The 17,070-nt window shown below is 37.9% G+C and overlaps 1 protein-coding gene across 6 annotated transcripts in view; it reads left to right on the top strand.

Annotated features, from left to right (window-relative positions):
- SLIT3 (slit guidance ligand 3) overlaps nucleotides 1-17,070 on the top strand; it is a 513,498-nt gene that overhangs the window by 281,639 nt on the left and 214,789 nt on the right. For all 6 annotated transcript variants that reach the window (XM_040573726.1, XM_040573730.1, XM_040573725.1 and 3 more), the window contains one exon: nucleotides 7,376-7,447. In XM_040573726.1, coding sequence (XP_040429660.1) covers nucleotides 7,376-7,447 — 72 coding nt within the window. The remainder of the gene's footprint in view (nucleotides 1-7,375; nucleotides 7,448-17,070) is intronic.

A 17,070-nucleotide genomic window follows, 5' to 3' on the forward strand; every position in this document is an offset into this window, starting at 1 on the left:
GCTGCCCATGGTGGCACCGTGGTGGTGTCCCTGTCCTCCGGGAAGGAGGCACAGCAGCCTCTGTGTCCCCCCAGCACTGCCGGCTCACAGAAGGGAAGAGGTTTGAGGTCTGGTCATGAGTGATGGCCACCATCAGAGGTAACTTCCGGCCCTTATTGCAGGCCAGGGACAGAAGGCAGCAGCTACTTATTGATCCTGTTTCACCTGCAGCATTTAGGTGGATGCTCACCTTCTGCATCCCCTCTACGCCGTGCTCTTACGTTTCAAAGTTCTGATTATTTAAATAAAATTTCCCCGTATTTTTTTCTCTATAAATGCCTTGGTTTCAGATTTTCCACAGTTTCATATTAAAATTTTAATGGTGTGATTCCCTATTAATATTCCTAATACAATTCCCTAGTTTGGTTTGTTATCAATAGGGTGAATGATTAGTAACACCTTGGGATTAGAGCTTTTCTTTATGTGTGGTATTTGATCCTCGTGAACCTGAAAATAACAATGAATAAAACAAAGATGTAAGTAAGTGGAAACCTTTCAATAATGTAAAAACTACTACAGTTACTACAGTAAATAACTTTCATATTCTCTAACACCCATTTTATCTTCCTCATTTCTTCCCCTTTTCCCCTTTGGGGCGATGGCAGAGGAGAACAACAGATGGTTATCAGTCAAGAGTAACTAGGGAAACCACAAAACCTGCCCCAATTGCTATGGAGACAGCCATTTATGTGCTTGGTATGCACTATTTGTTACATCAGCAACCAGAAATAGGGTTTTTTGTTTTAATTGTTCTAAAGCCCCTGATATTGAAAGGAAATCTTGGTTCTGTGTGTATTTATACTTGTGGCAAGAGGCAGGACTCAACCTGTTCATTTGTTACCTCAATTTTACATTAATATCATCTCTGTTTTTTTGACAGCAACATTTTGAATTGAGTTAAATAATTAAACTTAGACCAAGTGCTTCATACTTTCAAACAGTCTGCAGAGTAAATGTTTATAAGGAATTCCCCTCCCCGATATTCCTCCCTCCTTATTTAACAGCCTGGCAGCATGGCTCTGGGTATGACCGAAGACTGGGAACATGACTGTGCCCGATTATTTCATGCAGACAAGTTGTTTTTGCCCAATGCTTCCACCACAGCTTTTGGTAAAACCACATCTCTTTTTTTTCTTTTTTTTCTTTCTTTTTTTCTTTTCTTTTTTTTTTTTTTTTTAATGGAATTTTGGAACACTTATTAAAATCCCAGAGGGAGATTTCAGCTGGATCACTGCAGCTCTGTTATCTGTGTTTCACACCACCAATTTACTCCACTTGGGAATTATTTTAACATTGAATTTAATGTATCAATTCCTCAAATTTTATAATACAAGAAAGCTTTTATAAAATGTTTTTAGTAATGCTTCAGTAAAGAGTACAAATTGTAAATGGAAAACGCATTAAAAGCTACTTTGAAATAACTTTATATTATTTCAGTTTAATTGAATTTAGTATTAGTACAGAGTACCATCTATTACCACTTACAGTGCATTCATTATCGACTTAAGGATAAGTTCTTTAGCTTGGTTTGTGAGAAATTCTACAGAGATGTATCAAGTGGCTTTTTTATTATTATTTTTATTTTTAACATTTTCAAGGGTATGTAAGGAATGGCTTGGAGACTGGATAATAAATGTTGTAGAGTGCCCATCTAATTCTTACAATTTATTGAACAGCCTCTTTAATACTAGGGTACAAATATTATGGGACAGTGATTGCACAGACCCAGCAGTTTTTATTGGGAAAAAAAATGGAGAAGGTTTAAGGAAAATGTTATTTCCAAAGGAAATTGAGGTTCCTTTGGATACGTAATTAAAAAAATCCATTTTCTTCTAACTACAGTTCAATAAGTATTTACCTTCCTTTGTATTGGCTATTGAAAAATCATCTGTTTTAAATATTTTTGTAAGGCAATGCATTTAACACGGACACTTAAATATGCGGTAGAAGATTTTATTAACCAGGAAACGCTCAGTCTCAGATCTATAACGGTAGTAATCTCTGATCTGTAACAGTGGAACTTTCTTAAATACACAAGTAATTGATGAGCACTTATGTTAAACGTCTAAAATATGAGAAATCTGACAAATATTTATCATACTACCTGTTAAGGCAGGCTTTTATTTAAATATTTAACTAGATTTTGAACAAAATATATAAAGAAGTTATACTAATTAAACTAATATCACTGTGTAATTAAAAACTAGCTTAACATTTGATCTCTGCAGTGGCCTCAGTATTGTTTGTAACTGAAAGCAAGAAAAACAAGAATACAACGCTCTCTGAAGCAAAGTACAAACCACTGTTCATAAAGCTCGGTGTTGTGAAGTGCTCAGTGTTCGATACTTGGAGGATGTCTTCATGTATCTGTGTGTGGCAAATTGCAGAAAAGGCAGTGTAAGCTCTTACATATGGCATCAGGTTACTTAGTGTTATATGAATAACGATTGCCAGTAATACATAAATATAGGTTTCTAAACAGTTGCTAACTTTTAATGTTAGTAACAGATAATTTCAGGTTTGGAAATTCTCATTCTGAATGAATTCAATTTGTTCATTATAATATTTTATAACAGTTTTGGTTTTAATCTTAAGTCCAGTATCATGATAAAAGTTACATTAGTTTTATTATTGATTTTTCTCTCTCAAATGTAATTGAAAACAGAAGTATCGTTGTGAAAAAAAAAAATCCAAATCATTTCATTTAAAGGCTTATTTGAAATGGCAAACCCATATCAACATTTTAAAATCTTATTCCTTCCAAATGTTCTTTGAAATTTAACTCTCCAGTATGATAGATAACATAGAAATCTAAAAGGATAAGCCAGAGTTATAGTCTGTCAGAGGGAACTGTCTTTTAAACAGTTAATGTAGTGTCTTGACTAAGCCATAGAATTTCTTGTGATGTAAATCGGTTACGATGCAGCATTAGTTTTCATTTCATAGAAAGGTGATGTCTCCATTTTTAGCTTTATTTTTTTTTTCTTTATAACATAAATTTTAAAGACAGATGATGATCTGTTGCATGCAATTTAATCACATAATCTTCATGTTTTTAATAAAAACTGAGACTGGCAATGGAGTCACGGGGCCATACATATGGCATTATGTATTATAACTCTATCATATAAAAGATGCCTTTTTCTCCAAACAGTTTGGTACATTCTAACATTATTTGCAAGCATTTGTCACACTTCACCTAAATCCCATATACCCACTAAATATTTTCCTTGCTCATGTGTTTTGCTCTGCTCTCCGAGGTTTTCTGGTGTTGCTCTTTGTAGCTGTTAGCATTGTCTAGTTGCTAATTGCCTGTCACGGAGATCTCGGATCCTTGGAGCCTCCTGGGTGAGGTCAGAGGAGGTAATTCAATCACGCGTGTGCTGCTGGCTTTCCCAAGCGGGGATCTCAGCTCACTGATGTTGGAGCAAGAGCCCTTTTGACAACGTCACTGAGCCCAAGTCTGGTGCTTTGTGTCTAACACATGAGGGATTCAGCATTGAAATCCAAACACGTGCTGTCACCCAAATAAAAGCCAGTGTCCATCTAACCTGGCAAAAACTTTGAAATTCAAAGTTTGGTGGCATTTTCTTGTTCACACCTTTCTTATAGCTCTTATAATATGTCATTCCTACTCTGTGGCTATCACACAGCTCCATCTTTGCAGTTTCATTCATTGTAGAAGCCTCTTCAAACTTTTTCAGCATGAGAACATGTATTTTCTTCAGAGGCAATTGAATCATTTGATAGTTATAGATAAAGCCTGAGATCAGTGCTTTATTCTTGCAAAAGGCAGGAGCAAGCAGAGGAATAAAAGGTGACTTTGTCCATTGCAAAATTGTGTCTAAAATCTGAGCGAGTGTCATCTTAACTTTTTTTTTTCTTTTTAACAATTGCATTACACCATTAAATGCATAACAGATTGTAGTGTTGAGGAGAAAAAGATCTTTTAGAAAAAGGATGAACACTGAGAAATAGAGGTGATGTTTAAATCTGAATAAATGCTTCTGTTGGCTGAGGCCAGTTTTGAAATCAACCTGAGACCGGCGTAGCTGACCTGATCTCAGGTAATGGTGCTCACGGGGTGTGGATGCCCCGTGCAGAAGGCAGCAAGGAAAAGAAACCAGAGGAGTGTAACATGTTCTTCAAGGAAATGTACGTGCTAGCTGTTCTTGAATACCGATTTTTTAATTTTTCTAAAGTTGAATTTTTACACTCTCTGTATATGATTAGTGTTACTCAGATAAGATGTTCTCCGAGGGGTGGTGGGCATGTCTGTTCTGTATTGAAGAGCTGCACGCAGAGCATGTCTGCTTTGAGTATATGGTCTGTCTGCTAGCCCACGTCATGGGCTTTTTATTTTGTCTTCAGAGATACAAAAGGATCTGTTCAACACCTATCTATGGCTTTCTGTAAGGCTGTACCTGAAGTTTCCCAACTTTAAACTAATACATTGTCTTGCAAGGAAGACATTGTTTAGACTTTGAATTCTCAAATCCCCAGTCTCTGCTTAACCACTCACTGGGCTGCTATGTGAATGCAAAGAAATAGAATTTCCATTTTTGCACATAGAGAAATAATGGGGAGGTGAAGGGTCTTAAACACTGTCATGCTTAATTTTAAGACAGCTAATAGTTGCGTTCCTTTTGGGAAGAAATTCTCATGCTTAGAGTTAAACACAGATGTGAATGTCAGGGCATGATAGATATCAGGAGACAGAAGCTGTCTGCTATCAAGAAGTGCTAAGCATGTGGAGGCCTCCCAGAGACTGCGCAGATTTAGTTTATGGGGCACACAGAATTAGACTGCGTTGAATGTAAAGTGACGTCTCTAATGAATATTTTCCAAATTTACTGAACATCCTAAGTGCATGTCTTCTGTCGTGTCTGGAGGTTTCCCTTACAGTGGTCCTGTGCATTAATCACATGGGCTAAACTTCGTTGTTAGTGTTAGCATGAAGGGACCTATAGAAATATGATTAAGATTGTCATTATGCATTTTCAACAAAAATCAATCTATAAGAGTAGCATTTTTTTAAAGAAAGCAACACACCACATATGAAGCTTTTTAATAGAAGGCTTTGTGACTAGCATGCTGGGTTTATTTGCTTGCTTTAGTGTATCTGGCAGAAAAATCAATATTACAGTGTAACTCAGATAAAAATAGGCAATATATAGTACTTCCCATAGAAGAAAAGAGAGAGGTGGTTCTCAAGTTGCTCCTGCTTTCTCTTCATCTTGCTAGTATGTGCCAACTTTATGCTTAATAAAGTATGCTTAATAAAGCCAACTGAAGTGTACAGTACTTAGTCATGCAACCAGCATTATATTTAACTCATTTGAAGCTTATTCCTGAATCCACCATCTTTTCCATTTGAGCAACAAATTTTTAACAACCCACACAATTAAACATTGATCGCATAAAAAGTCACTCTACAGCCACTTTGTTTTGCCAGCAGTCAAAATTATATAGATAGTAGCATCTTTGCAGGGTGGTGGGAGAGGCAGAGAGGACATAAAGAAATAAGTGTTTATATAGTTGTATAGATACATATATACAATACACATGAGCTGTCACGCTGAAAAATATCCCTTTGGGGGATTTTAAATTCTGGTATTGGTCAGTGTAGGCGACATTGCTGAAAGTTTTTCTAAATTCAGCATGTTCTCTGAAGTTATGAGAGCTATGAGAAACCTTAGCTGCCTTTATGCTTGCTAAGCTTTTTAGTAGACCTTGTAGTCTGTATGGTATTTCATGTACTTAAAATGATAAAGAAAATGATGTTCATTGACAGCAGACCAAGGATAACTTTCCTATAGTCTTCAGACACAACCATATCCTATATACTCAGTGTTAGTGGATTAAATTCAGTCTGTATAGGGATATGTAAAGATTATATCCAACGTGGCTATTTTTAAACCTTTGGATTGCCTTGTGCTTTTTACCCCAAAAGAGATTTCTGTTTGTTTTCATTGTTTTGTAATTATACTGTAGTGCTCTGCCTGTGCTTTGCTGTTGTGTAGCAAGAAAGTTGTTGTGACGAATGTTTATTTAGTCCAAAGTTAAGGTACAGCAAATTGGAAGAAGTTGGCAAAACTATGGAAATATATTATGTATACGTGTAATATATTTGCTACCTGCGTATGTATAGTTATTATTTTGTAACAGCAACTAGAAACTGCAGTGCAATCTCTGTAACTTTGTTCATGATACTTTACACAAACAGGACAAATGATCCCAGCCTCACCAATCTGAAGTTTATACTAAGCAAATCACAGCTACAGAATCAGGAGCTTGCATTATATATATATATTTATTTATTTATTTATTTTTAATTTATTTTATGAAGTGCAGACATTGTACTTACACATGAGTAGGTACATAATTGTATTTCTTTAAGTGTAAAATTTAAGGGATCAGATGTTAAAAAATGTAATCACTGAATTTTAAATTACAACTTACAATTTTAATTTTCTAAGCAAGAAAGGCAGATGTAGCTGTACTGCTGTATCCACGTATATTGTAAAATATATTTAAATTGTGCGTATGTAGGGAAACAAATGAGAGAACTTCACATTCCAAATATTAAATTACACATTTTGAAGCAGAATAGTGTTTTAAGTGTATGTGCGTATAATGCTTCCTGTTGCTGGGCTGCTCTCCCTGATGGAGTTAGACAGACCCTGCATTTAGTCAGAAATCTTTCAATAGAATGGGCTACCAGATGGGACCAGTAACAATGCAGAGAGGCATCGAACCACCACAGACATTTGGTGCTTAGAATAATAAAAAGACTATAAAATTAGATTAGTTGAGTCTAATTTGGAATTGGTATATTCCCTATGCACTCTCACAGCTCTCAGGCAGATAAAGCCTGGAGATTTAGTACTGTCAGGACAGAGGACTCCAACTTCCAGTAAAAGAAGAAAAGGCATTCTGGGAGGTCACGGAGGGCAACACAGTGACCTCCAATGATTTACAGGCCTTTAGCTTAATGAAATTGTTTCAGTGACATGACGGTAAAAGCTCATAATGGATTGGATGCCCTAATGTAATGAAATTACTCCCTTCTGCCTTTAAAAAAAAAAAAAAAAAGGCGCAATTAATATTTACTGAGACCTGACAGGCTTCAGTGTGCGGTAGCGTGCAGCGCTGTCAGCCAGCAGTGCCAGAGCCGGAGCAGCGTGGCAGGCTGAGCAGCCCTGCGCCGGGGCGGCGAGCAGGCGCTGTGAGGAGGTGGAGGGACCCCTCGGGGCCGGGGAAGCCCCCCACCCGGCTCTCCAAGGCAGCTCTGCCCGCACCGGCCAGCCTTCATCCTCTCCCTTCCTTTCTGCAGGCAACTGGACAACAACCAGATCAGCTGCATCGAAGATGGAGCCTTCCGAGCCCTGCGCGACCTGGAGATCCTGTGAGTTGACTTGGCGCTTTGCTGGGGCGGCGGGGGGTGCCTCTCCCTGGGCTGCGGTGCCAGGGGGAATCCAGGGGCTTAATCCACTGCCCTCCCACTGGTGGGATAGGTAGCGGAGTGAAATGTCACGCTAATTAAACCACAGTAGATGACTTGTCTGTTACCGCTCCCGAGGAGCGGGGAAATCGCTGCTCTCGTTGCTGCATGGAGCAGATGGGGTTCAGCAGTATGCAAAGTGCGTGCGATGTGCACTCTGCAGCCAACACCAGCCCAGGTCTGCATAATGTTGGGTAGCAGACGGGTAGCAGGTTTGGAGGGAGCAATGTTATGAGGTATCTGACAACTGACCTAGACAAAAAGCTGTTTAAAAGGTGTTTGGTATTTAAGAGGGAGGAGAGACTGGGGCTTGGCAGGATTGTTCAGTGCAGTCATTGGCTTTTGGGGAGGATCCTGCTCCGAGGGCTGAAATAACACCACGTTGTACTCTTCCAGTGCCACAAACTTTACACATTGGCTGTTAAAGCTGCAGCACAGTTGATTAAAAAAAAAAAAAAAAAGACAGTGGAATCTGACTGTAACCGAGAAAAACTGCTTTAGATATAGAGCACTGCTGTTGTAATGTAAAATCCAATATTACCCAGAACTCAGTATCAGAGCAGATAATTTCCTTATTACTAACAGGTACTTGTTCACATAAAGAGACCACTTCTGGGACATAGTTGGACCATATGAACTGATATAAAGCTTTTCCTGTTACCTGAAAGTTAACACTGCAGAGCTGCAAGCATTAATACATCTGAAAGCACTGAGTCCTATGCCAGAAAGGAATGGTGGCAGTGGGTCTAGGGGACAGGAACACTCCTGAATTCAGGCTCTTCACATCTGGAGTGAAGTTAATGCTGGTGCAGCACTGAAATGGCCTACACTTAAATACAGTAGGCAAGGCCCGCTCAGACTGCTGACAAGGTTGCCCTCAAGTTCAGTGGTATGAAACAGCAAATGGTAGGTGGTTAAAGGCTGCACCTGCTTCGTGCAGCCCTGGCAGCTGCAGATTCATCAGACTCAATGCATCACCTTTGGCGTCTGAGAACAGGCGATACAACAGGCTTTAGGAATGGCAATGTGCCATAAACCAAAGTTGTGTTTTTTTTAACATGCATGTGATAATACTGTGAAGTCTTCCCCAAGGGCTGTAGCCACCTTGGACTGATGCTCAAAGGATTTTTGCCATCGGCAGCAGCAGAAGCAAGTTCAGTTTGCTGAGAGACGTAGGAGTGGTGTCTGTGCCTGTCTGTCTGTCGTAATCATCCGAGACAGCCGTGGTCCCTCTCCCTCCCAAGCTGGGACGTTGTTATTGATCATATACTGTGTGTTGCTCACATTGAGCTAACAGAGGTATCTGAAGAGTTTCTTACATGGGAGCTTACATTATCGAGTATTGTTTGAATTCTATATTAATAGCCCTTTCAAGGAAAAGCAGTGAGTTGCCATTATAAAGTTTTACTTGTCTGTGTGGTAAAAGAGTCCACTGTGTGGTGGAAAAAAAGGAAGAAAGGAGAAAAAAAAAAAACTATATGTTCTCTGCAGTGGGAGAATCAGTCCTCCACTGACACTAGACTGTGCTATAACTTCTGCTACAGTAGACTGGACATAAATGGAATCTTTTTTTTTTTTTTGTAGTATACCAAGTTCTGCAGGTTCTGAAAAAGCTGCTGAAAATGCATTGCTTTTCCCCAGGATGTTGAATTAGTTTAGTGGTTAATTCTACACCAGGTATTTGTGGGTGGGAGAAAAGGAAGATTTCTTTCCACTATATAAAGTACATCATATTCAATTCTTTAATGCATTTTTAATTTTCATCACAGGCATACTGCTACAAGACAGATCAATCCTAATTCTAAAAAATTAGAAAATAGGATTGATAATATCTATTTCTAAAGTTAGTTTTCTCTCAGTCACGTAATTTGAGTTGTATACTTCAAACTTCATTTGATTTTTTTTTTCTTCAAATAAAGTTTTAGCATTTAAATATCTAACAAAATACATTTGCTTAATGCCTCCTGGGATATCATATCTTTAGTTATAAAACAGTCATAAATGTAAAAAAAAAAAAAAAAAGGGGGGGGAAAAGAAAAAAGTTAAATCAATTTTAACCATCAAAGAATATTATCAAGTGAAACCAAAGGACTTCAAGATAACATTTCAGAGCAGAGTTTGCCACTGTATATTTTATGCAAATATATTTATATATTTTAACTCATAATGCAATATGTAGAAAATATTTAATTATTCTGAAAAAAAAAAAGTAATTATCTGTTTGAACAGCTTGCAAAGGTACCAAATTATTTACTTCTTTAACTTACTGAAATCTTGTGACCTTTTTGATATCAAACATTTACATTTCTGCATCTTTTCTCTACCTACCCGTCTGTCTACAGAATTCTAAATTTCTGTAGATTACTTGGGGCAGAGACAAAATGCTTAGTGGTACCCAGAAATTAAATTAACACTTAACCTTAAAAACATTTTGGTTTCTGGATTGCATTCTTCATTCAACTTGAATTCATCAAAAAATATGACTGTAAGGAGTTTGGTGATTTGGTAGATGTAGGAATGGAAAGAAATTGTGCAATTATCCTCCAAATCACAGAGCACTCCATGGTCCGTGTTATTTATTTCTGCTTGTCAAGCAAGCTGTCTTCATGTACTGCTTTTATTTTCTTTTTAAAAGTGATAAGTTTCTATCCCAACAAACAGCACTGAGGCAGAGATGAAAACATTACTGAAATTCATTACTAATGCCAGTCCTTTAAACAGCGCACTGTGCTGCTAACTTCATATGGAGCTTGGATCAGACCCCGGCACTGACTGTGGCTCCCAGTACCAGCAGTCTTTTGATCACGTCTCTGTGTATGAGCTTCAGTGTTTCAGGGGCCCCAAAAAGTGCCCCTGATCCTGTGATCTGACATCTTTAGACCATAATACAGATGCACAGTGCTGCTGGTGACTGCGAGTTTGGATTAAAAAGCTGTGAAAATGTTGCGAACTCAGTGCTTTGGTGCCTTCTGTTGATTGTCTTTGCCCCTGCAGCAAGGTGAAGATAATGTCTGAGAAATGACACACAACTGACAGCTTACTTAAGCATTGTTTCTTTGTAGCTTTGGATTGAGGCTGCTTTTGTTCATTTTTGCATCAGACTTTCTCTACTGCTTCCCCTAAAGATTTTGTTTCTGTTGACAAGGTAGGGTTTTTCTTGTTGACATCCCTCCTTTCTCCCTTTTTGTAAGATAGTAAAACATACTTCCTTGGGTTTGTTCTTGCATTCCAAGAGATAGGAAGGTGTGTGCAACCGCTAATATAGCAATAACATATGGCAGTGTCATGTATTTTTAAAGGAGTGATGCAAGTTATTGATTAACTTATGACCTGTTGGAATAGCAATGTGCACAAAAGTTGAAGAAAATTGGTGAGAAACTTTCACTAACCGTTGTTTTTAGTAGAAGGTTTTCTGCTCTGTTTAATTTTTAGTTGTGTCCTCTGGCAATACCTGGCAATAACAGTGTTATTGAGAAATATTTATTACTGTAGCTGTAAGCGAGTTACGATTATTTACCAAAAAAAAAAAAGAAAAAACCTTCAAAATAATTGTCCACTATTCCCTATGGGGTGTGGCAATAAGACATACCCTTTATAGATTACAAATGTGTTACACCATAGCTTCATATCCAAATGTTCAACCATACAATGCATAGGAGATAAAACTATTTCAGAGTTCAGAATTTCACCTTCAGTCTCATTGGATATATAAATAAAAGGAATTAATTTCAAGATGATTTGAAAAGCCCAGTCAAACGGGATAAACCATTATGATGGAGCAAATGATCATGCTGCTGTCGTTAGTCTGTAAGTGCTGAACAATACTTCATTCTTAGGATCCATTTCTCAGCAAGATACAGAACTCAATGTAGCCAAAAAAAAACTTTTTATTTATTTATTTATTTCTAATGGAATAGGTTGGAAACTGTGTGGTGACATGGTAGTAGTGCCATGTGGACAGGATAGAAAGAATTATGAGTCATTGTTGGCAACTTACCTGGAGCATTTTCCTTGTTTTACATTGTAAAAGCTGCTTTTCCTCCTACTTTAAGATGATAGCTAATAGAGACGGAAGCTTGAACATGTTTTATTCATTGCATTTTTTTCTGGGGAAAAAAATAAATAAATAATCCTAAACCAAAAGATATTATCGAATCAAGAGCTAATATGAAGAGGATTGTTGATATAATTTTATTAAAGAAGGTAAATGTGTTCTGACTTTACAGATCTAGTATTGAATAACTTAGGGTTTTGCTTGTTGTTAGTTGTGTTAGTTGTAGGTCTTACACATCTCACAGCCTTAAAAAATCCTCTTTCCTGAGCTTCACCTGCTTTTTGATATGAATGAGCACTGACTGCCATTAAGAGTCTAGCAACAAAATATGCATGCAGGAATCCACCATTCAACTCTGAGCAGTCTAGTGCGAAAAATCGTGATAATTCATGCACAAGTAATACTGAAGAAGTACAAGCACAGTCACCCAAATATCCACGACAGTTTGAAACCATAACTTTAATTCCAAATGAGCCCTAAATATTTTATCTTAAAAAAAAAAGGTAAGAATAAATGAAAACACTCCACCCACCCTTCCATCTCTGAAATCTTAACATAAAACTAATAATAGTTGAACCTAGAAACTGCAATTGCTATATCAGCATTTGAGTATATCCTTTTTTCCACAAAGTGCTTCTGTCTTGCTTGTTGAATGCCTCCGTGATAAATGCCCAGGAGCACGCAGTGCTACGTGCTGTTTTCTTTCAAACTCTAATTCAGCACCGAGTTGTGTTGCGCGGGACACATCCGTTCTGCCATCCAGACTGGCGGTCTGCATCCCCCAGTTCTTCTGTATGTTGGGTAAAGCATCCATTCCTAGCAAGTATTTTACAAATGCACTATGGTTACTCATGCTTTCATTTTTCAATCCCATGCATTCCTGTTATAAAGGATTGAGTTTCATAAAAAATTTAGTAATATTTGAAATTTCACATAGAGTTGCTATGGATGCATGAGCTTATAAAACACCGCTTTTTTGTCCTAACAAACTTTTAAGAACTTTTATGAAAATTAATTGTTATTTTCTGTTACAGCCAGGATTTAATTGTTTCCTATGGCTGTCATCTGTACACTGAACATCCAGTTATATGATCAGTTTTGCTTATTTGCAAAATGTTATTCTGGGCATGTCTTCACTAGATAGAAGATTTTTATTTGCCTTCCCAACCTGGAGAGTCAGGGAGCTAAAGTCATGACATAATTCTAAATATATGAGATGCCATTGCTTAATGAAAGCCTGAAAATGCCACACAAATGTGATTTCCTCCTCTATTTTGCTGGAAATTATGATAGGTTGAGGCAATCAGGATCAAATCTGAACTCCGTAAATTCCTATAACTGATACCAAAATACCTAAATACAATAACGAAAATGATATTTCTACTAAAAAAATTGTGCATAGCTGCTTTACATATTAATACTTGAGTACATTAAAATTGGCATGATTAGCCTTTTTTTTTAAACTTGAGGATATATGTTATTTTAAATGCATGTAAATTAATAAAAATTAATTAAAAATCTTTAGTTATTTCATCAGTCAGCATGTGCATAGTGTGTGTGTGATAAAAACAAAACTGGAGTAGTTATTGGCAGCGTATGAGTAATTGAATTGTCTACCCATTAGTTGAAATCCCCAAAACACGGAACAGAGCTTGGATTTTCTAAGATTATCCCCATTTTCTGTGCACAGGTTGTATTGCAGAATGTCAGGTTATGTCAGAGGAAGAATAAGTCAGTTTGACAATTGAGAAAGGGTGCACCCCGAGCATAGAGGTATCAGTGGACAAATGATAATTTTCTTTTTTTCTTTACTCCATTCCTCATTCAACTGTCCAGTAGTTTACATCCTTCCCATTTTTCCTGGCTCCTGTATCATTAATAATCTTTAAGGGAATGAGAAATGCTCCCGAATACTGCTGTTACTCTTTTAAGTTTTCTGTTATATAAATCAGTTGGCAATGAGATTAACTACAGAAAGGCTTTTTTCTGGAGAACTTTTTAGAGAGCTACTGAACCCCAATGGACCCTGGTGAAATGAGATAAATAGTTAGCATGAATAGACAGAGGAAAGATGGGGTACTCACACAGTTGCTTGATAAGGAATGTTTTTATTTGCTGATATATTTCTGTGGGAGATCTGGCATCACTGCTCAAGATATGGAAATGAAATCCGAGATAACCTCTGTTCTACAACTTATTACAAAATGTGAGGTTGGAAGTACAGCATGGTGAAAGGAACACTATCCAGATGGCACCATGGTGACAGGCTTTATATCAAAGACCAGCTGAGATAAAATAAGAGCAGGCAATTGAGGCCCTCTGAAAATCAGTGATGCCTGTTACAGATGTAATGTAACTCTCTCTTTAGGGGGGGAATATATTTGCATAAATTCATTGATCAGTGATTTTTCTAATCCTGTAGTGTTCCAGACATGTCTCAGCAAATTGATGAACATTTTTATCAGTCCTCAGTGTGGGTGCCATATTATATTATATATTGAGAAAATATGTTTTTCTCTCCTGGAACATATGCAGTATTTGAATGCTGTGCTCATTTTCCTTTCCTGCTCCCATTAGGTTGGAGGTTTTTTTTTTTTTTCCTTTAAGAATAGCCTGGAGCCCTGCAGGCTGCAGAACTTATCAAGATAAGAGCAGCGCCAGGTTAGAATTATTAGTTTCATGAATCACTGACCAATGTGCTTTTTGAGAAAGCCCAGGTTTACAGCTCGCATAGTGTAAATCCTTTACTGGTGCTGCAATCACTGCGCTGAGAGACTCTGAAGTCAAAAATCCCTGAGACACAGGGATTTCTGGCAAACCTTTTTTCCATGGTATTAATTGTTTCATTTGTATGCTCTGCTCATCTTGTGACCTGCCCTACCTCCCCTTTGACTAATATAGTTTCTTCGTCAGTAATATAGAAGGTGTAGAACAAGTATTTTGCCTGTTGAAAGTCAGATGAATGTGAATGACTTGATCCTGGGGACACTCAACTGTATATTTAATGCAGACATACAGCTGAACACCTTATCCAAAAGCTAAGCTGAAGGCTGAGATGGGAATAAAGCTCCTTGCAGATGAAGTTGAGCTGATGATGGAGTTATGAGGGGAAGTAATACGTTCAAAGTAGATGAGTAGTCACTTTATGCCATGATTCACAATTCACTGTTTGTGTGACTCCCCAAACAAGCTGGATGTAATCCCACTGGCATTAATAAGGTCTTTTTTGGTTGGGAGAGGAGGCTGCATGCCCGTGTGGCCGAGGCTTTGGTGTTATCAACACCCAGTACACCAGGATGTCCTCAGCCCTTCTGTGACACCAAGTCCAAAGCTGGCGGTGAATGCAGCAACTGCTGCTGACTCTGGGGTCAATCACCACAATGCCAATTTAAAACAAAAATTCAAAGCATATAAAGGTTGTCGCTTTTTCTCTGCATGCAGTTAAAGGTATTGTTTGTGGTCTATAGGTGTATCAATAGTCTGCCTTTTTCAGAGGCTGCATTCGCTTCTCCGTTGTGCTGGTAGAACAACAGAGAGGCTCGGAGCTGTAGTCAATCCTTACAGAAGAGAGAGCTCAAACGCCTGGTTTCTTTGGAAATAGAGGTTACAATTGCCATGAGAGCTCTGTGTACGAGAATTGTTGGTGTGCCACATCAAGCATTGTGTCAGATATTTAACCTTGATCTGTAGTTGCTGGGATCAGGGTACTATTATTAGTATTTTCCAACATTTTTAGCTTGGACAATAATATTGTATCTGTGATAAATTTGAAATCAAAACAGTATGATGTAGATATTTGGCTTGAAAATGAAGTAGATAATTACATTTACACCTAAGCAAATGCATACGTAGAAGCTTCTTATCTAAAATCCAATAGTGTATTTTTTCTGCTATTCACAAGGTTATGCATAAAATACAAGAATATATTTTGGGTGCCTAACATAGACATGTTAAAAGAACATATGTTTTAATTAGACCTTTATGTTATGATGAAATACATGAAAAATAATTATAAAGAGTTTAAAAAGAAAGGTATATGATTAATGTAAATTACACTTTCTTTACATAGCATATCCAGTTCTGTTTAACAAACAAGAAAATTTAAGAGCTGCATTAAGGATAGAAATGTGAAATGATTTCAAAGTAATTTGAAGTCAAATAATCACAATTTCTATGTTAATTTTGTTATCATAAGTGAAGCAATTTCATGTTAACTGGTCTGATGCTTTTAAAGCTGAATTGTATTTCTTGAGTTTCTGTTTTGGGGTGAATAGGCTGAAGGCTTTGTTTCAGTATGCACGGATGATGGCTGGCCATGCTGTGGTCATCTGCAGATCCTTAGTAGCAAGATATTTTAAAACGTTCTATGTTTGGTTATCCAGAAACCTTTGTTGTAATATAACATGTTGCTCTTGAGTATGTTAGAGATATCACAGAAAATAGCTTGAAAGAGCATCAAATGAAGTGGGCAAATAAAGCCACTGAAGGAAATAAAGAACACTACTGCCAGTAATTTTTAAAAAATTGCACATATACCTCATCTTCATGGTGGTAGCGGGTGGGAGATATCTGTGGTTTGCAAATGCCAGACAGGCTGAGATGGGGATTTGCTTGAGGGTAAAACAAAAGAGAACGTTGTGGAAGACAGGTTGATGGCTGCGATGACGGGATATAAGAGCACGCACTGAACCAGGTCTTTGTTCACCAGATTGGTAATTTAGATTTGTTTTCGCCTCTTTTGCCATTAGAATCTTAGATTGTGTGTGTCACCAAGAGTACTTTTTTGGTGGTGGTCTAGGGAAAAAGGAGGGTGGGAAGGCTGATCTTGTTTGTGGCTTTCAGCTTTGGACTTGGCTACTGCGATCGATAAATTGCCGCATTGCAGCATCTCTGCGACGACGCCTGAAGGCCGTTGAGAAGCCCCCGTTGGTGCAAGAGGAGGCTGTAGGCTGGGCGGGCTCTGGGAGGGGGTAGTCCGCTCCGCACACCCGAGCTTCTGACTGGCTCCTTGGGCAATTTCAGCGATGTCTTAAAAGGGTTGGGTCCATTTCATCTGCAAGACACCCTGTCTTCCCGTCCACGGCTAGGGCGTTAGAAAGCAGGTGAGGTGCTTCAGCTAATACTTAGGCTGAAGCAGTTAGGACAGACCATCCGCAATGGCAGTTATATTTTATTTGCTAGGGGTACAGATATTACAGGTGAACAGTCAAATATGGAGAACAATTGACTCCTTTTATGTAGCTGCTTCTTGCGCTTGTAGAATATTCCTGAACAAATCGTGAGCACTTCAAATTTTCCTTCGTGTATATTTTATCTGGCACGTTTTCACTCTGGACTGAACACAAATGAAACACTGTGAGTATTTGATATTCAAATGGTTATGATTTTTTAGCTTTATTGCATATGCATGCATGAATATAAGTAGGTATCGCTGCTTCTCATGGGCAGGTGGTGTTTGGGAGAAAATTAAAAA

The sequence above is a fragment of the Cygnus olor genome, chromosome 14, assembly GCF_009769625.2.
Source record: "Cygnus olor isolate bCygOlo1 chromosome 14, bCygOlo1.pri.v2, whole genome shotgun sequence".
NCBI classification, from domain to species: Eukaryota; Metazoa; Chordata; class Aves; order Anseriformes; family Anatidae; genus Cygnus; species Cygnus olor.